Raw genomic sequence first — 20,940 nt, forward strand, 5'->3', positions numbered from 1 at the left:
ATGAGATACAATCTTCATAACACAACATATCAGAGCTCATTTTAAACTGGTTCTAATACAAACTGTGAGAATATGTGTAGAAAGTGCTAAAACTTGTCAGCAGATTCAAAGAGTGGAAAGTGACATTTGTGAAACCATTTATGTCTCATAAACACTTGCACTGTTGAATCTGATTGAGCTTTTAAATTTTGCCCACAGTTGAGTGTTGGAAGACTTGACAGTTAACTCTGTTAATAAAAATCTTCTGCTATTTGTTTACATTTCATTCTGTAGTTTCATAAGAACTTGTTGTATGTTGCTTTAGAAAGGAGTTTTCCTCAAACATATTAGTACTTAAACGCTCACTATTACATTATTGTCATGCTTTGCTGATGGATATTTAGCACTTCAAGCTAAAAAATGAGTTAGTGTGGTTTACAGTATAAAAGGGTTGATCATCACTATATAACCTTGAAGCTAAGCATTCTTTCATGGATAGAGAAAGGTTAAAAGGTGCTTCTAATATAAATGAATGAATGCAGAGACAGTCTAGATTAAACAAATTTTGAAGGATGTGCTGGTATTGTCACAATCCAGAGCTGCATGTGCTGTGTTAACATTAAAAGCAGCTTATCCTTCTTTATGAAGCACTCTGTGCTAAGTGATGTGGACACATAACAAAGTGGTTGAAAATAAGCTGTGACACATTGTCACATCTCCTTTCATGCAGTTCGGACATTGTGGTTGTTAGGTGAGAAGTTGCAGACCATTATTCACCGTTCTTCTTTTTTTCTTCTTCCTTTCCTTCTCTTTTATTATATCACCTTGAGCACCCTTGTTTAGAGAAGAAAGGTGCAGAGCCGCTCTTAATGTACCACGAGACAATTCAGGCAGAGAGCCTTCTTGCTTGTTCTAACAGTCCACAGACTACTCATGCTCTACCTGTGTTTAACATTCGTAAAGCTTCTCCTGCTGTGTGGGGGGAGAAAAAGATGGCCTGCATCATCCCTCATGTTTTTTGTTTTGACAGGTTTTGTCAACGTGGCAATGAAAAAGTTGAGATACAACATGTAGATGAATCAATGATGTGTAGATATATTTTAAATCCTGTATTGACATTTTTTGATGGTGACCTTTTCTCTTTAGGTATCCAAGAGTTTCCAGAAAACATCAAGAATTGCAAACTCTTAGCTGTTGTAGAAGCCAGTGTGAATCCCATATCAAAGTGAGTACAGCACACCTTCATAAAATAGACTTCCAGCCCTAATTAAAAACATTTTTAGTTTCAGCATTCTGGTTTTGGAGCAGCTTAATCAGACATTGTGTGCATGATGTGATTCTTGTACTGCATGTGTTTTCAGGCTCCCAGAAGGCTTCACACAACTCCTGGGTTTGACACAGCTCTATCTGAATGATGCCTTCCTGGAGTTCTTACCAGCAAGCTTTGGCAGGTCAGTTTGTTCTGCAGTTTGGGTCAGGATGAAATATATTAAAAAAAATAAATAAAAAAAAAACACACACAAAAAAAAAAAAAAAAAGCTCAAAGCTATACTGTTTGATGTTGTCTATAGTGTTAAGCGTATGTTTTGTGTAAGTCCACATTAATTATTAATTGATGTCTAGACCAGTCAGAGAGAGTTCCTGTCACTACATAATCTACAGTAATGCCCCATATTGGCATAAGACTGACTTTTTACCCATATTTTTTACCCCTGCTGACAATATGAAGATATCAATTTTGTATTAAATGCTTTCATTTTTTTCCGTAACAGCAGTGCTATTCCAGTTATTGTGGCTTTATTTTGTCTCTTGTCAAATAATTGTTTTTATGTAGTATGTTTTAAGATTGGTTCGTCAAGCCAGCACAATTATGCTTACCTTATTGGTATGTTACCAAGCAGTGTAAAACCAGTTGATTACACAAAACATGATGCAAGATACACTCATGGTATTAGACCAGTCTGCTCATTTTCTGTCACTAACACACCTTGTGTTAATTGGAAATCACTGGAGTGTTACTGTTAATACTAAGAATGAAGGTGTAGAGTAACAGGAAGATGGTTAAAACTGTGAAAAATATGTCCAAAGTAAAGTAATTAAATAAAAAAATGTTACTACAGTATGATGATTAGGTGTTGGACACTGTCATTGAAATGATACATCTGATTAAAGCACTTAGTAATTATCACATTTCTTTTTTAATTACAGGTTGATTAAACTGCAGATCTTGGAGTTGAGGGAGAACCAGTTAAAGATGTTGCCAAAGTAAGTGGTTTTTACTTCACATGCTTCCCGAGCATCATCTTCAGAATTACACAATGAGGTACCAATGTCACTGACAGTCATATTTGTGTCATAAAGAGTTTCAAGAATTTGTACTTCCTCTCTGTGTCCTTCCGCTCACAACCCCGCTCCACACACACCTAACTGTAGTATTAAATTCCATGACGTTACATAAGAGCCCCTTTCACTTGGCTTGCTTGCTGTGACAGGTTTTATAATCCTCTGCTGAGACAGTGGTGATGGTTATTGCACCATCTGAAAAGGTTACAGTGCCGCTGGGGGATAAACGTCCCACGAATATTTAGGAAAGCTCCAGGTGATTGAGGGTGGAGACTACTTTCTCTTTGAAGCTTCTCTCATGCTTCACTTGCTGTATCATTCCATTTTCCCATAAACTATATTGCCCTGTTTGCCTTTTTAGTCCTTCTCCTCTGAAAGTTTCCTTTCATTGTCTCACTCTTTGCTTTTTCTTATTTTTCAAAGAATGACTGATTGATGGACCAGTGTATAAAGTGCAGTGCTAGAGCTCAGAGCGGATCTTCTCTTCTTGTTATGTTTATGTGACAGAACCCAGACCCGTTAAAGTCTGGAGAGCCCTGACAAAGGAAGGGACTAATGATCGGGAATGTTGCCAGAGTAACGCACAAGCATTTCAGAGATGTAAACAAATGTGTGTATGCACAAAGGGGCACAGAAAACCTTTCAGCGTTCCCACATAAAAAGCAGCATCTCGCTTCTCTGTGTTTTCACACACCGAGCACATGCATAAACCTAAATGTTTCTGTGTTTTAAAAAGCCCTCTGTTCCTCACAACCAGGGGTCATAAGCCAGAGTTTTTTTTTTTTTTCTTTTTCTATTTTACTGGTGAACTAACTTTCTAGATGAGCCAGCACCGCTCTTTCTTAGCCCTCTCAGTTCTTGAGGGGGGTCTCTGGTGTTCTTGCCAACTCTGAGCTAAGAATGTGACAAAGCTGGCTGATGCTCAACTATATCGGCTTGAGTAATGTTTTCATATTGCACCGAGTGCTAAAATTCACCAAAGGGCTTAAATTACATTTATAATTTGAGCCATATGTCTGACATTATTATTTTGTGATGAACATCTAAAAAAAAAACCAAAACAGACCCCACAGTGGTGTTGGTGGGCATCTGCTTTCCATTCCTGCGCTGAACCTTACTCATGTTTTAAGGGAACACAGTTCATACCTGCTGTGAAAAAATAATCATATCTCCTCCACAGCAGATCTCACTACATTTTTCATCTGCAGTCATGGCCTCTTGCTTTGTTTGTGTACGGCTATTATTATTATTTTTGAACTTCAACAGTCTCTGGAAATTTTTCATTTGAAAAGCCTGTGTGTGGTTGTTATAAGTCTTTATCATGTCAGAGTTAGACAATCTAAACACTTGTGTATTTTATGGAAAGCTCAAGAGGAATGTCCTTCAGTCAAAGATGCTGAACCAGTGGAAATAACCAATGAACTATGTATGTTTTTAACTTATGTCTTCTGTCATTGGTGATGAAGTAAACACAGTAAAGACCGTATACAGTTGAATAGTCCTAGTTTTTATCTGCTGCTCTACAGTGCAGCAGAGAATGTGAGACTGTGACCTGAATGTGCAGAGAGAATTTTGGAGCAAGGCTTAGGGCTAGCATACATCACATTTTCCATTATTTAAAGCAGATTCTGTCATGCCTGAACTTAAAAAGGTATTTATTCCCTCACAACATTATTCAGTAAAAGAAGCAAAGGCAGAGCATGTATATCACCCAAAGTTTAACATGAAAATTGACTGCTGATCATAAAAAAGGTTTGTTTTGGCCTGCTTTTTAGGGCACATATTGCTTGTAATCCAGTCTGATGCTTTTGTCTAATCAAAGGGGTGCGGTCTAGTATTTTCTTATCAAATCATCATATTTGAGTGGTTTAATTTACACCCTGATCTTTAGTATCTCTCTCTCTCTCTTCTGTGTGTGTATAGGAGCATGCAGAAGCTCACACAGTTGGAGAGGCTGGACCTGGGAAGTAACGAGTTCACTGAAGTGGTGAGTATCTGTCAGTCTGTCTGTCGATGCCCAGGGCTTTCTGCTTCTCTAGTGGGGCCCTCACCTCCTCCCTCCTTAATCTGTTCTCTTTCTTCCTCCTTCATCTTCAAATGCAGATTCTGTTTTAAGTGCACAAACAATGGTGTGTTCATAAATAAACAATAATCCCAATGGAATAAATAAATCATGATTCAGTGTTTTGCTTGTTTATGAGTTAAGCGCCTGTCCTTTCCCAGCAGGTGCAAGCGTACATTATCAAACACTGATATTCACCCATCGCTTTGTCTTAATCTCCTTTCTCCTTTTCACATATGTAGCCTGAGGTGCTAGAGCAGCTGACTGGAATCAAGGAGCTGTGGATGGATGGGAACAGACTGACATTTTTACCCGGGGTATAATTTACGGTCATTCCTGTACATATACTTTCAGTATCGATTGTGTCCCAAAACATAATCTTGAGATTGTTTCCCTTGACATAAATCTTCATCAAAATGAGCTACAGTCAGTCTCCATCAGAATGTCAACTGTCTGAAAACCAGCAGATGAAGAGCTACAGTTTGGAGATGATTCATTTAGTGGGTGGATGCAATTAGAACTAAACAAAAATTGCAGACTTTAGGGTTTGCAGATGTCCCAGAACAACCTACAGTAAAAATCTGCAGCTGTGAAGTAATTGTCTTTGAACATAATTAATTTTCAAAGATGTTTTGATAATCAGAATGCATCGTATTTTCATCCAAATAACCAGCTTGTTTGTAACTGGGTCATAATTAACAGCATTAGTTCTGCTGCCAACATTTCAACAGCATCAGCTTTAATCAGTCTAGTGTTTCAGTCTATCAAGAATATAAACTCAAACAGAATACGAGTGCCTTCCTTTCTGTATAAAATGTATGTTGTTTCTATTTTAATCATTATCCTCACTGATAAGGATGTTTTGGGCATTGTTTTAATCTACTGTGTTCAACCAATGCCATTCCCTAATCCTCACCATAAATTAAGGATAATCATAAATCAATGAAAGATCAGTGTAATATTTTGTGTGTGTGTGTGTTTTTGTTTGTTTGTTTTTAAAATTTGTCCAGATGCTGGGGATGCTCAAACAGCTGCTATACCTGGATGTGTCAAAGAACAACCTAGAAATGGTGGATGAGCAAATCTCTGGCTGTGAGAATCTGCAGGATCTCCTGCTCTCCAACAATGCCCTCACACAGCTGCCTGGCTCCATCGGTAGGGAAACACATATTACATTAAAAGATGTGATGTGTGATTGTTTGCCACCTGTTTGTCTTTATAAAAAGATACTGAAAAAATGAAGCTGCAACATAAAGATGTATGTAAACACTTTCTGATTTTTCTATTTCATCCTGAGTAATGTAAAATTTAATCAAAGTTATGAGTAACTGATAATAGGATTGTTTATAATCATTTACCATGAGTTCAGACCAGAGCAATAAAATTAGATTAGTCCTGATGCACACTGACAGAGATGTCAATTTCCATTACTACGACACAGTACTCTATTGATGACTGTATGAATTAATCCAATTAAGCGCTATAATTGATATCCTCTTTGTGCTGCAGCAGCAAGTGATAATCAATAACTACTCTGAACTGTTCTTTGCATCACTCTGTTTCTTTCTTTTCCAATTTCGTCAGGTTCACTGAAGAAACTGACAGCACTGAAAGTGGATGAGAACCAGCTGATGTACTTGCCAGACTCTATTGGAGGGTGAGCTTTGATATCATCAGAATAAACCCACAGATCAGTGGATTATTGTGATGCTGTCATCTGATATCCACTGACCACTTAAAACGTCTGTCTGGATAAATCAGACATTCCCGTTAAACATTATGTGTTCCAGTGCTTTTAATTGTTTTTGATCTAATGCTGATGATATTGAGGAACTGCTGGCAGACATAATAATGAAGTCTGAATGCCAGTAATGAAATGGCATGGTTCTGACTGTGCTCTATTGATTTCAGGAGACAGTTGGAAGTACGCTTTATTTTTAAGGAGTAATCTTTACCCAGATGACCCTCCATTGCAATAATAAGAGTTCTTATCCGCTGTAGCTGTCGTCTGCAGCAGACGGTTAAACCCAGCAGTCAACAGCTGCTGAGGATGTAGACAGACAGCAAAGTCCATATGCTAATGCTCCATGTACTCAGAGTTATTGTAGACTAATACAAATATAAGGTTTAGTCTTTTTTTTTTTTTTGTCCAGTGTCCAGTCCAGTGTCTTATCCATTTAAAAAAACAAAAAAAAGAGACAAGCCATCATGTATCTGAAAACTCCTAGTGGAGCTATGCATTTGTGTTTGTTGACCACTGTTTCTAAGTGCCATCAATTATCTCTAATATGCAAATATGCTTCCTTGTATACATGAACACAGAATATGTCACAAAACCCATGTTTTATCTTAATCCCATGCGAGGATTTTATCTTAAGCAAGCTGCTTTTGTTTTTTTTTTAGTTATACACAATCATTTTATTCAGCGCTCTGTCGGTGTACTGTGTTTGTCCCTGATTTAAATTCAGCAAAAAGTGGGCCAAATCCTGTGTTTGCAGTTTGATGGTACTATAATACAGAAGCTCTCCTGCTGGTCAGAATTACTTTGCAGCCATAGCTACACTGAAATAGTTCAAACTCATAGTTTTTAACTGATGTCCTTTGAACCTTTTAAGGGGCACCACTATAAATGGCTTTCACTGTCATACTAACTTGTCTTGTCTAAAGATGTAAAGGCAAGTAGTTTCATGGTACGGTTCAATTAAGGGCAGTTACATTAATGAGAGACACCTGAGAAGTGATTTGTTAATGTTTTCTTATCTCAGAGCACCATTCTACATGAGTTAAGGTTGTCTGAGAGTTTTCAGGAGGCCAGCTTGAAATCAAAGCAGTGTACAATATAGACCATGCTTGAGCCACATGAGTAAAGACCCCCTGTCTTTCTTCTCTGGCTTCCTCCGGCGTTAGGCTGACATGTCTAGATGAGCTGGACTGTAGTTTCAATGAGATAGAGTCCTTGCCTTCCTCCATCGGCCAGTGTGTCAACATCCGGACCTTCGCTGCAGATCACAACTTCCTTACCCAGCTTCCCCCTGAAGTGAGTATGCACTTTAGGGTATATATATGTATTTGATGATGTTTTGCAGGAAGTGCAGTGGCACATCAATCGGCTCATCTGAAACGGCCTTTCCGGCTTATGGCTCTGAGTTCTTGGTTTCTTCACAGATGGGCAACTGGAAGAATGCGACTGTGCTGTTTCTACATTCCAACAAGCTGGAGTCTCTGCCTGAGCAGATGGGTGACATGCAAAAGCTGAAGGTCATTAACCTCAGCAACAACAAGTGAGTATGGATTGCAGTGATGTGCAATAATTGTCTGGTCTGGTTGAAGGCCAAAAATAATTTTTATTTTATTTATTTTTTGCTAATTTTTGAATAATTGTTATCTAAAGATAGTTATTAAAGGAAAAAAAACATCTTTTACAGCTTCAGATTTTGAATTGGAAAGATTTGTTGCATTTCTCATTGCTTGAATTTGAGATTTATTTCTAAGGTCAGACAAAGCATAATGCTGCTCTGGACAATTTTACTTTTTTTTTTTGTTTTATTAAATAAAAATTCACTGAGTGAGATTAATTGATTAAAAGTAACTTTATGGAATAAAGCCATTTTTATATTCCTTCAATATGAACTGCATTAATTGATGAAACCAAAGCAAAAGACTGATGACTGTTACTGATACCTGTTGTTTTTTTTTGTTGCACTGCAGGTTAAAGAATCTTCCTTACAGCTTCACTAAACTAAACCAAATGACTGCAATGTGGCTGTCTGAAAATCAGGTAAGATCACATGTATTATGTATAAATGCCAGGCATAAGGCTTTCACAAAAGAGACTACCAACTGAGTTCAGAGCTTTCAAACAGTGATATGCTTAATAGTGATTGTAATGGCAGCTGGGCACGTGACTTGTCACAGCATTCGGCTGTAAATTAATCCAGCTAAGCCAAGTAGCTTACAGGAAAACACATTCAATATGCAGTAGGCCACTTCCAGGACATTTAATCTAAATTTGCCAATCGGGAATGTAGGTCAGACTTGTTGATACCGTGAACTCTATATCTTTAATTTATACAATGATCCTTATGGCTTTCCTCACCTTTGTAAAGCTTTAAGGACTACAGCATGGTAATCTAGACAAGTCTGTCATAAGCCTTGGAGAGCTGTATGACACAAATCTGAATAAGAGCGAGTCAGCTTATGAGATACAGCAGCAGCAGCTAACTGGAAGTAAAGTAGAGGTTATCAGGCAAGTTGTAGTGTTTCAAAGTTGGGTTGACAGAATAAAACAATCTAAGCCAATGAGTATGCAAGAAAGTGGCTTGGACTCCCACTTCGTCACACAAAAGAATTCCCAAGGTACTTGTGTCAAGCTTAGAGAGCAGTTTTTAGGCAAAGGCAGAGTTTGGAGAAAATACTGCAGGGCTGTATGGATTTTTATGTTTTTGTTTTTTTTTTTTTGTTTTTTTGTTCCTTTTTCTAGCTTATAAATATTTCTGCAGACTGTTTTCTTACATTCTAAAATCAATAATTCATGCATGGACTCTTAAGTCTCTATTCAAATACCTTAACAAATTGTTATTGACGAGCTGCAGCTATTTCAGAATAGCTACAGAAAATTTGTTAGGCAGAACCAGTGGTAGCGTACACAACTCCCTCGTCTTGTCCACGTCAGCTGCCTATTGAATACAGAGTCGTCACATAGAGGGTTTGTCTTATCATTTACAACTCTCCACAGTTAATCTCCTGCTTGCATCTGTTGATTCTTATCAGGATGCTCTACAGAGAGGGCTGTAGTGTCATTTTGGTTCACCAACAGTAGGCCCCTTCAAACCAAACAGTTCTAGGGTCACAGTTATCGGGACTCAGTTCTAGGAAATACCCCACTGAGGAAGGAACACGAGAGCTACAGACCATATTTTTTTCTATTTGCATTCACAGCTCCAGTAAGAACGTTGAAGTAATGTAAGCCAGCTGATGGTTTCTATAGCAAACGTCACTTCCGCACAACGTTCAACAACGGTGCTAGTGGAAGTTTTCACATTTCTCTCTCCAAAGATCTCTCTAAAGCCCAAATTTCTTTGTCATTTAGACAACCCAGACTTCGGTGTCAGTCAATTTGTGGGAGTTTTTTTTCCTGTGACAGACGCTGTTGTTTACGCTACTAAAAATAACTTTTAAAAATAGTGGTTGCCGGTAATAGTGTTTGACAAATTAACGTAAACACACGTCACGCATGGTTCCTATTGCGCTAAAAAAGTACCCACCAATAGAGCAGGAGCTAAAAAAGTCCCCCAAAACAGCATTCTATATATATAGATAGAGAGGGAACCATATGTCATTTTCTGTGGTGCGGGGACACAGGCAGAAAAAGGGGAACTTCCTCCACAAGTTCTAAGAACCAATAAAAGGTTCCTTGGTTCGAAAGTGTCTAGTTTCTGTGCCACCAGGTTCTCAAAACAGCCTTTCCATAGAGATTAGGTCAGTTGCACTGACACAATAGTTACAGTCTGGACTGCAGCACCTCTTGTGTTGTCAGGGCTGAAAAGAAACCCAGGAGAGGCCATCCAATTGGAACATAAGCAGTAAAACACAAGGATGGTGTTGGGCAGTTGACACAACAGTGACAGGGCCTAGGGAACGTTGACAGAGCTCTAGCCAGCCTTATCAGTGAATGGCTGACTGTAAGAGACACCCAGGTGTGCTTAGGCAATGGCTCAGTAAAAGCAGCTGGAGACTAGGGGAATTGAAGGGGAGGAACACATTAAAGTCATTATTGGTGCATCTTGTGATCTGTTATTGTTCCCAGTAGTTACAGTATGTGCTGTCCAGCTGACCGCATTTAATCCAGTTCGTGTGCTGATAATGCAGGCTAATTCACTCTCGACGCCAAAGTCAGCACCAGGATGCTTCTCTGTGCACTTGGGTTTCTTGATAAAGCACTGCTGATGGCACACAAACCTGTGCTTTGTCCCCACAGTCAAAACCACTAATCCCTCTCCAGAAAGAGGAGGATCCAGAGACGCACAAAACTGTACTGACCAACTACATGTTCCCCCAGCAAACCAGAACTGAGGAGTGTAAGTACAGTGCATTCAGTAATTTCTCTTATATTATTTCATGATTAATCTGCTGAACCACCAAATAAATATGAAATGTTTGAGCTTGTTTCCTACCAGCTGAGTTGGATATTAAAGATTTGAGCTTATTAATAAATCAGTACTACTAATCACTCATACAGTTCATATAAATTTACATGTATTTTCAATGTTAATACAATATATAAAAATAAACACAGAGTTTGTGCAAGTTGATAGTTCAATATAATAAGTTAGGAAAGGAAGTGTTTTCGTAGGCATACGCTGACTGCTACAACTGCCAAGTTTATTTTAGCTGTCCTTACAGGTGAACTGCAAGCATCCCTGAATGCATATTTTATTAGTGACCTTGTTACCTGAGACGGAGGCTGTAGAAGAAACTCTGGTCATTTTCTCTTGTCAAGCATCTGTTAGTTTGGCTTGGTGTCCTATTGCACCAGGCATTTTTTTATTGGTTGTGTTTCAGCTTAGAGTAAATGACTTGTGACCTGACTGCAGTTATGTTTTATGACTGGTTGATACAGAGAGTACATTCCAGGTGACTCATATTATCCACTGTACGTTCATAGTCTGGTACAGTGAGTTAAATTGTAGACAGCCAAGGTTCTTGACGTGATCTGTTTTCAGCTCATAAACGCCATGTATCTACAGTATGTGTAGCTAAAATGAGAATAAGGAGCCTTTTTATATTACATTTATTAAATAAATTTAAAACTACTGAGGCAAATCCTATAAGAATATTAATTGATTTTATTTTTTATGTTTTTGCTTTAATGGTTTTATGATTTAACTAGATTGTATGATAAACAAGCACAGGGTTAAGTCTTTTAAACTCCTGTTATGCAATTTAGGTTCTTTCCTTTGATTCAGTTTATTAGAACAACATTTCCCAGAATTGTTCTTTCTTGCATTTGAGTGTAAGGAGCTAACTCCTAAATATCAAGTTCCCCTACAGCTCTTAGAATTTATTGTTATTGGGCAGGTCATATGTTGTCTCTGCACCATCTTGTGGTCAAAAACAGACTTGCATGAATTACAAAATCCAGAAAGTGAGACCAAAGTAATCATGATCATCATCCTGGTTTCTGCTTTGATTCCAGACATTCCCAATTCAGATTCTGAGAGCTTCAATCCAGCTGTCTGGGAGGAGCAACGTAAGCACCGAGCTCAGGTGGCTTTTGAGTGTGATGAGGACAAGGACGAGAGAGAAACACCCCCAAAGGTTAGCGTCACACATTTGTCACTAAGAGGAAAATTACTGTGGTGACATAACTTATCTCAACCACAATGATTATCGCAATCTTCACTTTATTGTAACTGTTTTCATGTAAAATGTACCTTTTTTATGTAATTGCTGTTTAACACATACGTATATTTCATCTCTCCTATTCCAACTTCTGTCAAAATTGCAACCAGGTGACTGAAATACGTTTGTATTTTTACTCTTCCAGGAGGGAAACCTGAAGCGCTACCCTACACCTTACCCAGACGAGCTGAAGAACATGGTGAAGACAGCCCAGTCTGTGGCTCACAGGCTGAAGGAGGATGAGTCGAGTGACGAGTCAGGGAAAGATGCAAAACCTGTTGAGAAGAACCACATTGGAGTGCAGGATGTAGGAGTAAAGGTCAGGTTTACCAAAACAAAATACAGTATTTTACTTGGAAAAACATCTGTCACTTTCATTTCTTGTCTACTTTGTGACCTGGTTTTAGTTCCTCTTTAACAAATTCCCTATTCTACATCCAAGTAAATTAATATTTTTGAGCAAATAAATGACCATTTCTCCTCTTTTTTTTTTTTTCCTCTTTTCTTTTCTTTCTTCTTCTGTGCAGGTGATAGAGACGCCTTGTCCAAATGGCATGGCGTCCGATGTGGAGCCCCAAATATCTACTAACACAGCTGCCCAAAATCCCTCTGCATCAGAATCTAAAGACACTTCAGAGTCTTACAGCTCTCAGAAAGTCACTCTTAAGTCTTCAGAGGGCTCTATGATGAACCACGAGGACACACTGGAGGTACTCCCAGCATCCATCACTCTAAATTATTCACTCATACTTCCAACACAGAGAAACAAAGCAAGTACATTATGAATCATGCAGTTAAAACACAAATTGTTTTGTCTTCAGGATTCTGAGGAGCTATCAGATGAAGAAGAGGAAATGAAAATTGCGGAGATGAGACCGCCTCTAATTGAGATCTCCATCAACCAGCCTAAAGTAGTAACTTTAAGTAAGGACAAAAAAGGTACAAGTCTTGTTTGAGTCATTAAAATATAGAATTTTAAGTAGTGAAGTTTTGTCAAGATACTGATATATCTGATGATGGGAACAGATGATGGGAAAGATGCAGACTCTTTACTGGACGACACAGTGGCTAACAGCAACCAGAACAACAGCAACTGTTCATCTCCGTCACGAATGTCCGATTCAGTGTCTCTGACCACGGACAGCAGTCAGGACAACTCTCTGTGCACCCCGGAGAGAGAGGCAAAGATGCCGTTCCTACCAAAAAGCAGGTCAGTGCCATTCTTCAACACATACTACTACTGAGAGTCCTCCTCCTCCTGCTGTTGTTAGTAAACCTGATGTATCTCCTTGTTTTTGTGTTTTAGGCAAGAAGATGAGAACATGAACCAGCCTAAAGACACCACCCCTCTCCTCCATAATGGTAATGGTTCAGAAACATCCCTTCAGGCGCTTTTGAAAACCCAACAGACCCCTCCAGAGAAATTGGGTGATTATGAACTGTCCATGGAAGCCAGACTGGCCTTCATTGAGAAGGGGATTAACAATGTCATGGGAGACACCTACACCAAGTGGGACCAGATCAATATGAATATGTCCAAACTGCCAACTGACAATATGGTTCAGTTGGATGAGCTGGACAAAACCAAGAATTGTTCAGTACCCCAGGATGACTTAGACAGCAAGCAGGGTTTTAGTAATGACAACATGGAGCATTTACAGAATGGAAACCAGCAGGCCAGTGACTGCCTCAATAATCTAGGGAACAAAAGCCAAGCGATGAGAGTGGAGACAACTGCTGTGCATGTGGTCTCGACAGGCGTGACAGCCAGCAGTGACATGTCTCTGTCTCGCAGCACAGAAGAACTGTCTCCAGAGAAAAGGGGCCATCCCCCACAGGTGATGAAGTCTCACAGTGTCAGCAACATAGAAACAGGAGGCATGAGGCTGTACTCCTTTGAGGGAGATGAAGACTCATATGACACAGAAACAATGATTAGGATGGCAGGAGCCGGACCAGGAGCTCAGGGCCAGAGCATAGTCAGGAGCAAGTCTGCCGGTCAGTTACTCAATGACCAGACTCTCCAGGTCTACCCAGGCACCTCTGCATCTTCCTCAGACCTCCTCTCCACCTCTAAGCCTCCTGCCAGCACCAGCAGATATCCAGTCTCCTCCAGTATGGCCATGAGCATCTCATCCCCTCAATACAACATACAGTACACAAGCAGTGCCATGCCTAAAGAGGGCCTCTGGGCCCAGAGGACGCCCATTCCCCCAGAGCAACAAGGCTACCTCCCTCCTCCTCCACACTCACTAGCCAACACCAATTACTCCAACCGTAATCAGGCACCTCCCTACCCTCTACAGCCCCAACAGAGAGGGCCTCCCATGGCTCCCAGACCCCCTGGGGACATGTGGGTTAAGGAGAGACATCATTCTACTGGTGGCCAGCCTCGAAGCAGCACCCTTCAGAGACAGAGCAGCACCTCCTCCACAGCCTCAATGGGGGACCCAAGACGCATGCTCCCTGAAGGGGAGTACATGACGTACAGGGACATTCACACCCTCGCTAGGGGCCCACTAGCAATGAGCCAGGCCATGCAGAGGCCACTCTCAGCACGCACTTATAGTATCGATGTACCTGGAGCCTCCAGGCCTGTCAGTGCCAAGTCACAGCCACATGAGCTTCCAGAGAGGACCATGTCTGTCAGTGATTTCAACTACCAGCACAGTAGCCCCAGCAAGAGACCCCACATCAGGGTGAAGTCTGAGCACTCACTCCTGGATGGGCCAGGACAGGTGTCAGGGGGGCTGGGAGCAGGAAGGGTGCCAGCAGACTGGAGAGACCAAGTGATGCGACATATTGAGGCCAAGAAAATGGACAAGGTAATGATTGATGGTGATATGATTAAATGTATTCGCAGTTTCCCGACTGTCTTTTGATTCATTGTTTCAGTTAAAGGTGTGTAAAGTGTTTATGTCATGGTTAACTTACGACAAGCAGATCACACTTCAGCAGTGTGAATATGCTTATCCTCAGAGGGCAGTAGAACAATGATATAGTGCCTCAACTTGGTGTAGAGCTGCTATTACATTGCCTTAAATTACTTTGGTAAAACGATCACAGCATCACGTAAAAGAAAATCTCTGTAAAGCCTTTTAACATCTTTTTTTTTAAAGGGCTGTTTCACTCAAACTATAAACGAGCAGGACTTTCCTGTTTAATTGTTTATAATGGCTCTATGTTTTGGGATTGTTTGGGGTACACCTGGACAAATAAAACAGCACTATCTGGATGACTGGAAGTTTGTGTGAACTGGCCCTTTAATAAAAAATAATAGAAGTCGGAAGTTTGCCAAAGCTTACTAACCAAGCTCTGTCCAAGATATTTCACTGCATGTTTGTCTGTATATGCTGTAAACCTTTTTGTTGTCTTTTATGTCTTCACTCATTTGGTGGATTGCATGGCCACCGCTGACATGTCGGCTGGTTCCGTGTCGTCCCTCTGTTCAGAATGTGCTGTCTCGCTCCTATAATTCCAATAATGCTCCACTGAGTTGGTCTCACTACGGCAGCTGTAGGGATATACATGCCAGCCAAGGGTCTTTGGTCTGTAGTGCCAGAGACGGACAGCCCTACGGAGCTCTGGGCTTCTCTGTGAGTACAGTGAACTTGTAGTTAGCTCCTTCAGCTCGTACTAAGCCAGGGCCTCCAGACTGTGCTAGTTTCACATCCTGTAGAAGATAAGGAAATGTCTGTTTCCTTTGCTCACCAATGTTGAGAAGTGATTACTGGCCCTCAGAAGCATCATTAACTTGTCCTTTTATGGACAAATGAAAGTATGTCACGCAACCAAAAAGCCTTCCTAGCAGGTGATGTCTTCTCACGCCAAAAATAGATGAGTTTAAATGGGTGTTTGTGTAGTTCTTTCTTGATTCATATAAAGAGGCTCGTTTAAAAGGGGCATACTTAGTTGTTCCCATTCAGCGGCTTAAGTGACTACCATGAATACTGATCTATCTGCTAATCAGCCTACCTGTATTAGCTTTTTCAGTCATTAGTATTATATATGGTACAAAATGCCCCTTTTAAACTTGTCGGGCTCTTAAACATCATCATTGTTCGTTCTCCTCTGCACTCTAACTCTAATCATCTTGCCTTGATTTTCTTCTCCTTTAACTCGTGTTTTGCTCAATTATCATCTTCATCTTCATTTGCATTTCACTTTTAATCGATTCTGAATGTTTTTGTGTGTGTGGGGACAAAATTGGTGTTTGTGAAAGGTAAGTGGTTGACGCATGTGTCTCAAAATGATTTAGAAAGTGGGCTTTTATTTTTTATCTTTATCTTGTGACGTCTGAAACTGTTGTGTAACGTCTTCCCTACTTGACATTTAAGATTCACTTCATCTTCAGCAGGCAAAGGTTCAGAATGACATGGTATAATAATTGTGGGTCTTATGTTTCCTTTCTTGAAATAGTGTCAGTGGATTAAGGTTTGGACGGTGTTGAGTATAATTTTCTTCACTTTCAGGATGATGTTTATGGACCCCAAGGACAGCAGAGCTACAGCGTGGACCCCCACAGAAAAGTACGTGTCATGTATGGGCTGATTTTTGGCTACAGAGACAAAAAAAAGTCTTACTTGGATCTGCTGAGGTTGATTGGCATTTTAATGTGACGCAACAAACCATGTTTTTAAGTTTAAAAAAAAAAATCCTGCAGTAACTAATTACATTGTTTTATTAAGACTATACCAGAGCCCACCACAAAAACCGGATCTTAATGTATTTGTTTTTGACGTTTTTCCTAGGTGCCTTTGATGAATGGTCAGATGGGACCTTCTGTTCGCCCTCAGATGAGCCAGGCGTCCATGGGCCGTCACCCTTCCAGAGAGCAGCTAATTGATTACCTGATGCTCAAAGTCTCCCAGCAGCCCCAAGGGCCCCCACGCATCCCACACGACACACTGCAACAAGAGGTGAAGGACAGTGGAATAGGCAAAATAAGCTGTAGAAACACTCAGATGCTTATAAATTATGTTGGTTTTCACAATTTTCAAAATTACCTTGTTGCATTAAAAGAAAAGCTTGACAAATTTGGGGAAAAAAAAAAGATTAGTTTAGGCCATGAGCATCTGATATTGTTCCTCATTCACTAGAATTAGTCTTACATGTATGAGCTTTTTTAAATACCAAGTACCCAATTTCCTGATGTGGTTTTCAAGACTATTATAGGAAAACTGTAATTAACAGTGACAGACTGAATATTTGGCTAATGAAAGTATGTGGGCATGTTTCAGATCCGTGTGAAAGTGGAGAAGAATCCAGAGCTTGGTTTCAGTATATCAGGAGGAGTGGGAGGCCGGGGAAACCCCTTTCATCCAGATGACAATGTAATTTCACTTTTTTTTTTTTTTCATCGTACTTTGCTAACCTTCCATTCTATTGATGCTAAAGAAATAATAAATAAAGTTATACAGTTTATCCAATACAATCTGTATGTGTTTGTATATGAAATTCATATGTTTTCCATATCACATCAATCTAGGGTATATTTGTGACAAGGGTTCAACCTGAGGGACCAGCATCAAAAATTCTTCAACCTGGAGATAAAATCATCCAGGTATTCTGCTGTCTATACAGAACATCAAGTTTGTTTTTTTTTTAAATTATTTTTCAAGAGTGTAAGTTCCTTTTAACATGTTAAACAAAACTTCTGTCTTGTTTTACAGGCTAATGGATACAGCTTTGTTAATATTGATCATGGGAATGCAGTGTCCCTTCTGAAGACATTTCCCAACACGGTGGATTTGACTATCATACGAGAAGTACTAGCATAGACTCAGCTGAAACTGAGCTCTACAGAGAGAGGAACAGAGAGAAATTTATACTGACTCTGATATTTTTATACACAGAAGACTGATCTGTTGATCTGTTAGGACTATTTATGGTAGAGATCATCAGAGTCTTGCTTAAGCGGGCAAAACCACTGAATGTAGTGGATCAAAGTGAGACAGTGGCAAACATCTGTACGAGTCCTCAAAAGGCCATCACTGTGGTATATATATTTTTATACAAAAGAAGGTGAAGATATGTCGTGCTCTGATGCAAATGATCACTGTGGTCTTTGTACAGATCATGTTGTTTTTTTTTTTCTTTTTTAGTTTTTTAGTCCAAAAGTCATAAAAACTTTTATCACGAAGTGGGTTTTATTTCTGTCTGCAGATGGACATGATTGACCACTAGGGGGCAGGGCTCCCCTCTCTTCTTACTTTTAATTTAAGATGTTGAAACCATTTCCTGGTCTGTCATGTGATCTTATATGGAGGACAGTGTTACGTGCTTTTCATGTGGAGACGAATGTGGATCAAGGTGGTGTTTACTTTTGTTTTTTGTTTTTTTTTTGTCTCTTCTTGTGAGGGATGAGAAGAGGAATTATCCACCCCTGCTTCCATACACCTGTGAACGTATTCAAGCATGAAGACACTTCTGTCCTCACTTCATCCCAAATATCCTCACAGCAACTGCTCGGCATATCGCCACTGCCTGTACTGTGTGAACAAAGCCTGTTGCAAACAGCTTGTCAGATGTTGAATTGCACTCTACGTGTTTCATGAGACTGGAAAACAGAATGGGAGTTCAAATATCGGGCAGTATAAGCACAGACATGTAGCTAGTGTGTATTTTCTCAGCCTTAATCTGTTTTGCCAGTCATTCTCAGTTCGACACTTGGGTAAATGTGATTGCTTGCTTCAGGCTGAATATTGGTTTGAAGCTACTGCTAATAGCCTCTTAACCCAAGTTGCTCTATGGCAACAAAATCCCTTTTCTGAAGTTTACAAAGTTTATTCAGAACAGAAACGGAAGTTCAAAAAAAGAAATTGACATTTAATGAGGGAGTCATGTGCTTCTTGGAAAAGAGCCTTGACTCCATTAGCTGACTAACAATGGGTCACAAAACTCTGTAAAATGGCAACAAGGTTTTTGTATTTAACAAATGAGATACAACATGTTAAATAGTGGATTTAAGAAATCTTTGGGATTTTTGAGATAAAGCCAGACATGCTGCTTGCCACATTTCAAGTCTTATATGCTGAGCTACCCAACTGCTGGCTATGGTTTTATACTTTACAGACAGGTCTGGAAGTGATACAAAGCTTCTCATCTAGCTCTTCACCAGAAACCAAATTTGCACATTTCCCAAGATATCAAATTGTTCCTATAAGCAGAAAATGGTGTGGAGGTTTTCCTCGTTACCCAAAGCAAGTTTGGAAGTTGTGGACAGGAGGCACAGGTAAGAGAAAGATATCTGAATAAGAACAGGTCGACTTTTCAATAGTGTTTTCATTTTTAGGGCTTCGGGCAGCCATTGGTGAGAGTGTTTGTAATGAAGGGTTTCAACATCTTGCATTTTTATTTTTACATAGGTGAAGACCACAGTTTGCCTTTTTTGTCTATAAAATGTTTTATCATGCTTTTTACTCATCACTTGAGAGCAGTGTCTGTCTTTTTTCTTTGCTGTACAGAGAGTATAGTTGGGAGAACCAAGTTGTCAAGTGCCATAGACCTTGAACTGTTTGAATAGGGGAGGACCTTTGACCCCACAACCCAAGCAATACTCACATATTCACAACCGTCTGAGTACATTTGCAGCATAATGGTTTCGTAGCAATATTTAAAGTCTTTATTTTCATTCAGAAACTGTCAAATAGCATTTTTACCAAACACCTTTTAGTAATCCCTGATGATTTTACATGATTTTTATATTGTGAAAAGAATCTTTTTGGTAATGAAATGGCACAGAAAATCTATACTATAAGTAGTGCTAAAAAGATTTCTCTGCATTGTGTAAAAGTGAATGTTTGTGTCACTTTACCCAAGGCTTTTTACTGTTTGTTGCTTGGAATATCATAGCTTGGGATGTTCATTTGTGAAAAATAATTAACTTCCACTGTGGGAGGCATCTCAGAACATTTGTAATGTTTGTCTAGTTGAAGTGATCAGATGTTCCATGTACCTCTTAGCTGCATGAAATCAGCCTGTTAATATTCATTCACTGGTAAACTATTTGGTGAGACGTGTTTCCAAAACAAAATTGAAATGATGATGTTCACATACCGATTAATGGCCCCATTAATTCCAGCAGTGCATTTGTGACCTATGAATTGTTTGTACAACATGTAAAATCATTTTATCCTACAGTGTTTCCACAAAAGGCCTTCACTCAATTTGTGTACAGTAGATTATCTACTTTAGTCTTTCTGCAGATTTCATGCCTGTGGCACTGTCAAACCAAAATGAAAACACTGTGGTAATTAACTAAATTTTGTTCCCTTTAATACTCTTTAAAGGCTGGTGTTCTAAGTACAGCTGTACCCTATAGTCAGTCAGTTTTGTCCATAGGGAAAAGGCAATATATAATGTGTATTCCCCCAAATTGTCACATAACATTGTATTTTTCACATATTTTTTTTTAATTTTAGTGATTTTTTTTTTTTTTTTTTTTTTTTTGACTTTCTAAGAGTAGGGGGAAGTTTTTCTGGGGAATGGTCACTTTATATTAATGACAAAAAAAGTACAGTCTGATATTGCAGACAATCTAGGGAGGTAAAACATGTTCTCATACATTCTTCATCCTGTGTTTCTTATGCTCCCATATTCTTATTTATTTAGCAGGTGTCTGTGGATCTTAGACCTTACTAATCAAATTGTAAATACCCTTAAATTTTTTCAGAAAAGAGTTAATGGCATTAGTGACTTGCGATTGTAAAACCAGCAATAAATTGCAATGCAGAGGCACCCATTTTAATGTATAGCTAGTATTTCTAATGTTTCTCTGGAAACAGTCACAGTGAGATGATTCATTTATCCAACATTCCAGATTTTTGTACATAATTACCTGTTTCTGAAGTAACCTGTGGAAATAAACTAATGCCCTTTGACAAGGATTAGTTTGCCTTCAATTCACCTTCTTTCCTTATCTCTAAAGGTGGTAAACACTATATATTGCTGTAACTGAGTAAACAATACATTTTTTTACTGATATATACAGTTTAGCATGCAGTATATTATGTTAATAGATTGTTAGTATTATGCATCAGTGTAAGCAGGATTTTGCTGTTGTTTCTGGTCAAAGTGCAGCTAGTTTTGCCTATTTTATAGACAGTCAGTTTCTTAGAGGTCATAAGCCAAATCTGAGCATCAGTGAGGTGACA

At 39.3% G+C, this 20,940-nt stretch overlaps 1 protein-coding gene across 3 annotated transcripts in view; it reads left to right on the forward strand.

Moving 5' to 3' along the window:
* Window positions 1–20,673, forward strand: part of erbin (erbb2 interacting protein) — a 37,906-nt gene extending 17,233 nt beyond the window's left edge. For 2 of the 3 annotated variants that reach the window (XM_026297195.1, XM_026297196.1), the window contains exons 5-27: window positions 1,126–1,204; window positions 1,341–1,430; window positions 2,188–2,244; window positions 4,246–4,309; window positions 4,627–4,701; window positions 5,395–5,539; window positions 5,969–6,041; window positions 7,292–7,421; window positions 7,550–7,665; window positions 8,093–8,162; window positions 10,362–10,461; window positions 11,580–11,701; window positions 11,931–12,104; window positions 12,313–12,495; window positions 12,607–12,724; window positions 12,812–12,995; window positions 13,092–14,610; window positions 15,238–15,381; window positions 16,258–16,314; window positions 16,537–16,704; window positions 17,026–17,118; window positions 17,274–17,348; window positions 17,458–20,673. In XM_026297195.1, coding sequence (XP_026152980.1) covers window positions 1,126–1,204; window positions 1,341–1,430; window positions 2,188–2,244; window positions 4,246–4,309; window positions 4,627–4,701; window positions 5,395–5,539; window positions 5,969–6,041; window positions 7,292–7,421; window positions 7,550–7,665; window positions 8,093–8,162; window positions 10,362–10,461; window positions 11,580–11,701; window positions 11,931–12,104; window positions 12,313–12,495; window positions 12,607–12,724; window positions 12,812–12,995; window positions 13,092–14,610; window positions 15,238–15,381; window positions 16,258–16,314; window positions 16,537–16,704; window positions 17,026–17,118; window positions 17,274–17,348; window positions 17,458–17,565 — 3,944 coding nt within the window. In that variant the 3' untranslated portion in view covers window positions 17,566–20,673. The remainder of the gene's footprint in view (window positions 1–1,125; window positions 1,205–1,340; window positions 1,431–2,187; window positions 2,245–4,245; window positions 4,310–4,626; window positions 4,702–5,394; window positions 5,540–5,968; window positions 6,042–7,291; window positions 7,422–7,549; window positions 7,666–8,092; window positions 8,163–10,361; window positions 10,462–11,579; window positions 11,702–11,930; window positions 12,105–12,312; window positions 12,496–12,606; window positions 12,725–12,811; window positions 12,996–13,091; window positions 14,611–15,237; window positions 15,382–16,257; window positions 16,315–16,536; window positions 16,705–17,025; window positions 17,119–17,273; window positions 17,349–17,457) is intronic. The other variant, XM_026297197.2, reaches the window with a different exon arrangement.
* Window positions 20,674–20,940: the final 267 nt, after the last annotated feature.

The sequence above is a fragment of the Mastacembelus armatus genome, chromosome 12 (genome assembly GCF_900324485.2).
Source record: "Mastacembelus armatus chromosome 12, fMasArm1.2, whole genome shotgun sequence".
NCBI lineage: Eukaryota > Metazoa > Chordata > Actinopteri > Synbranchiformes > Mastacembelidae > Mastacembelus > Mastacembelus armatus.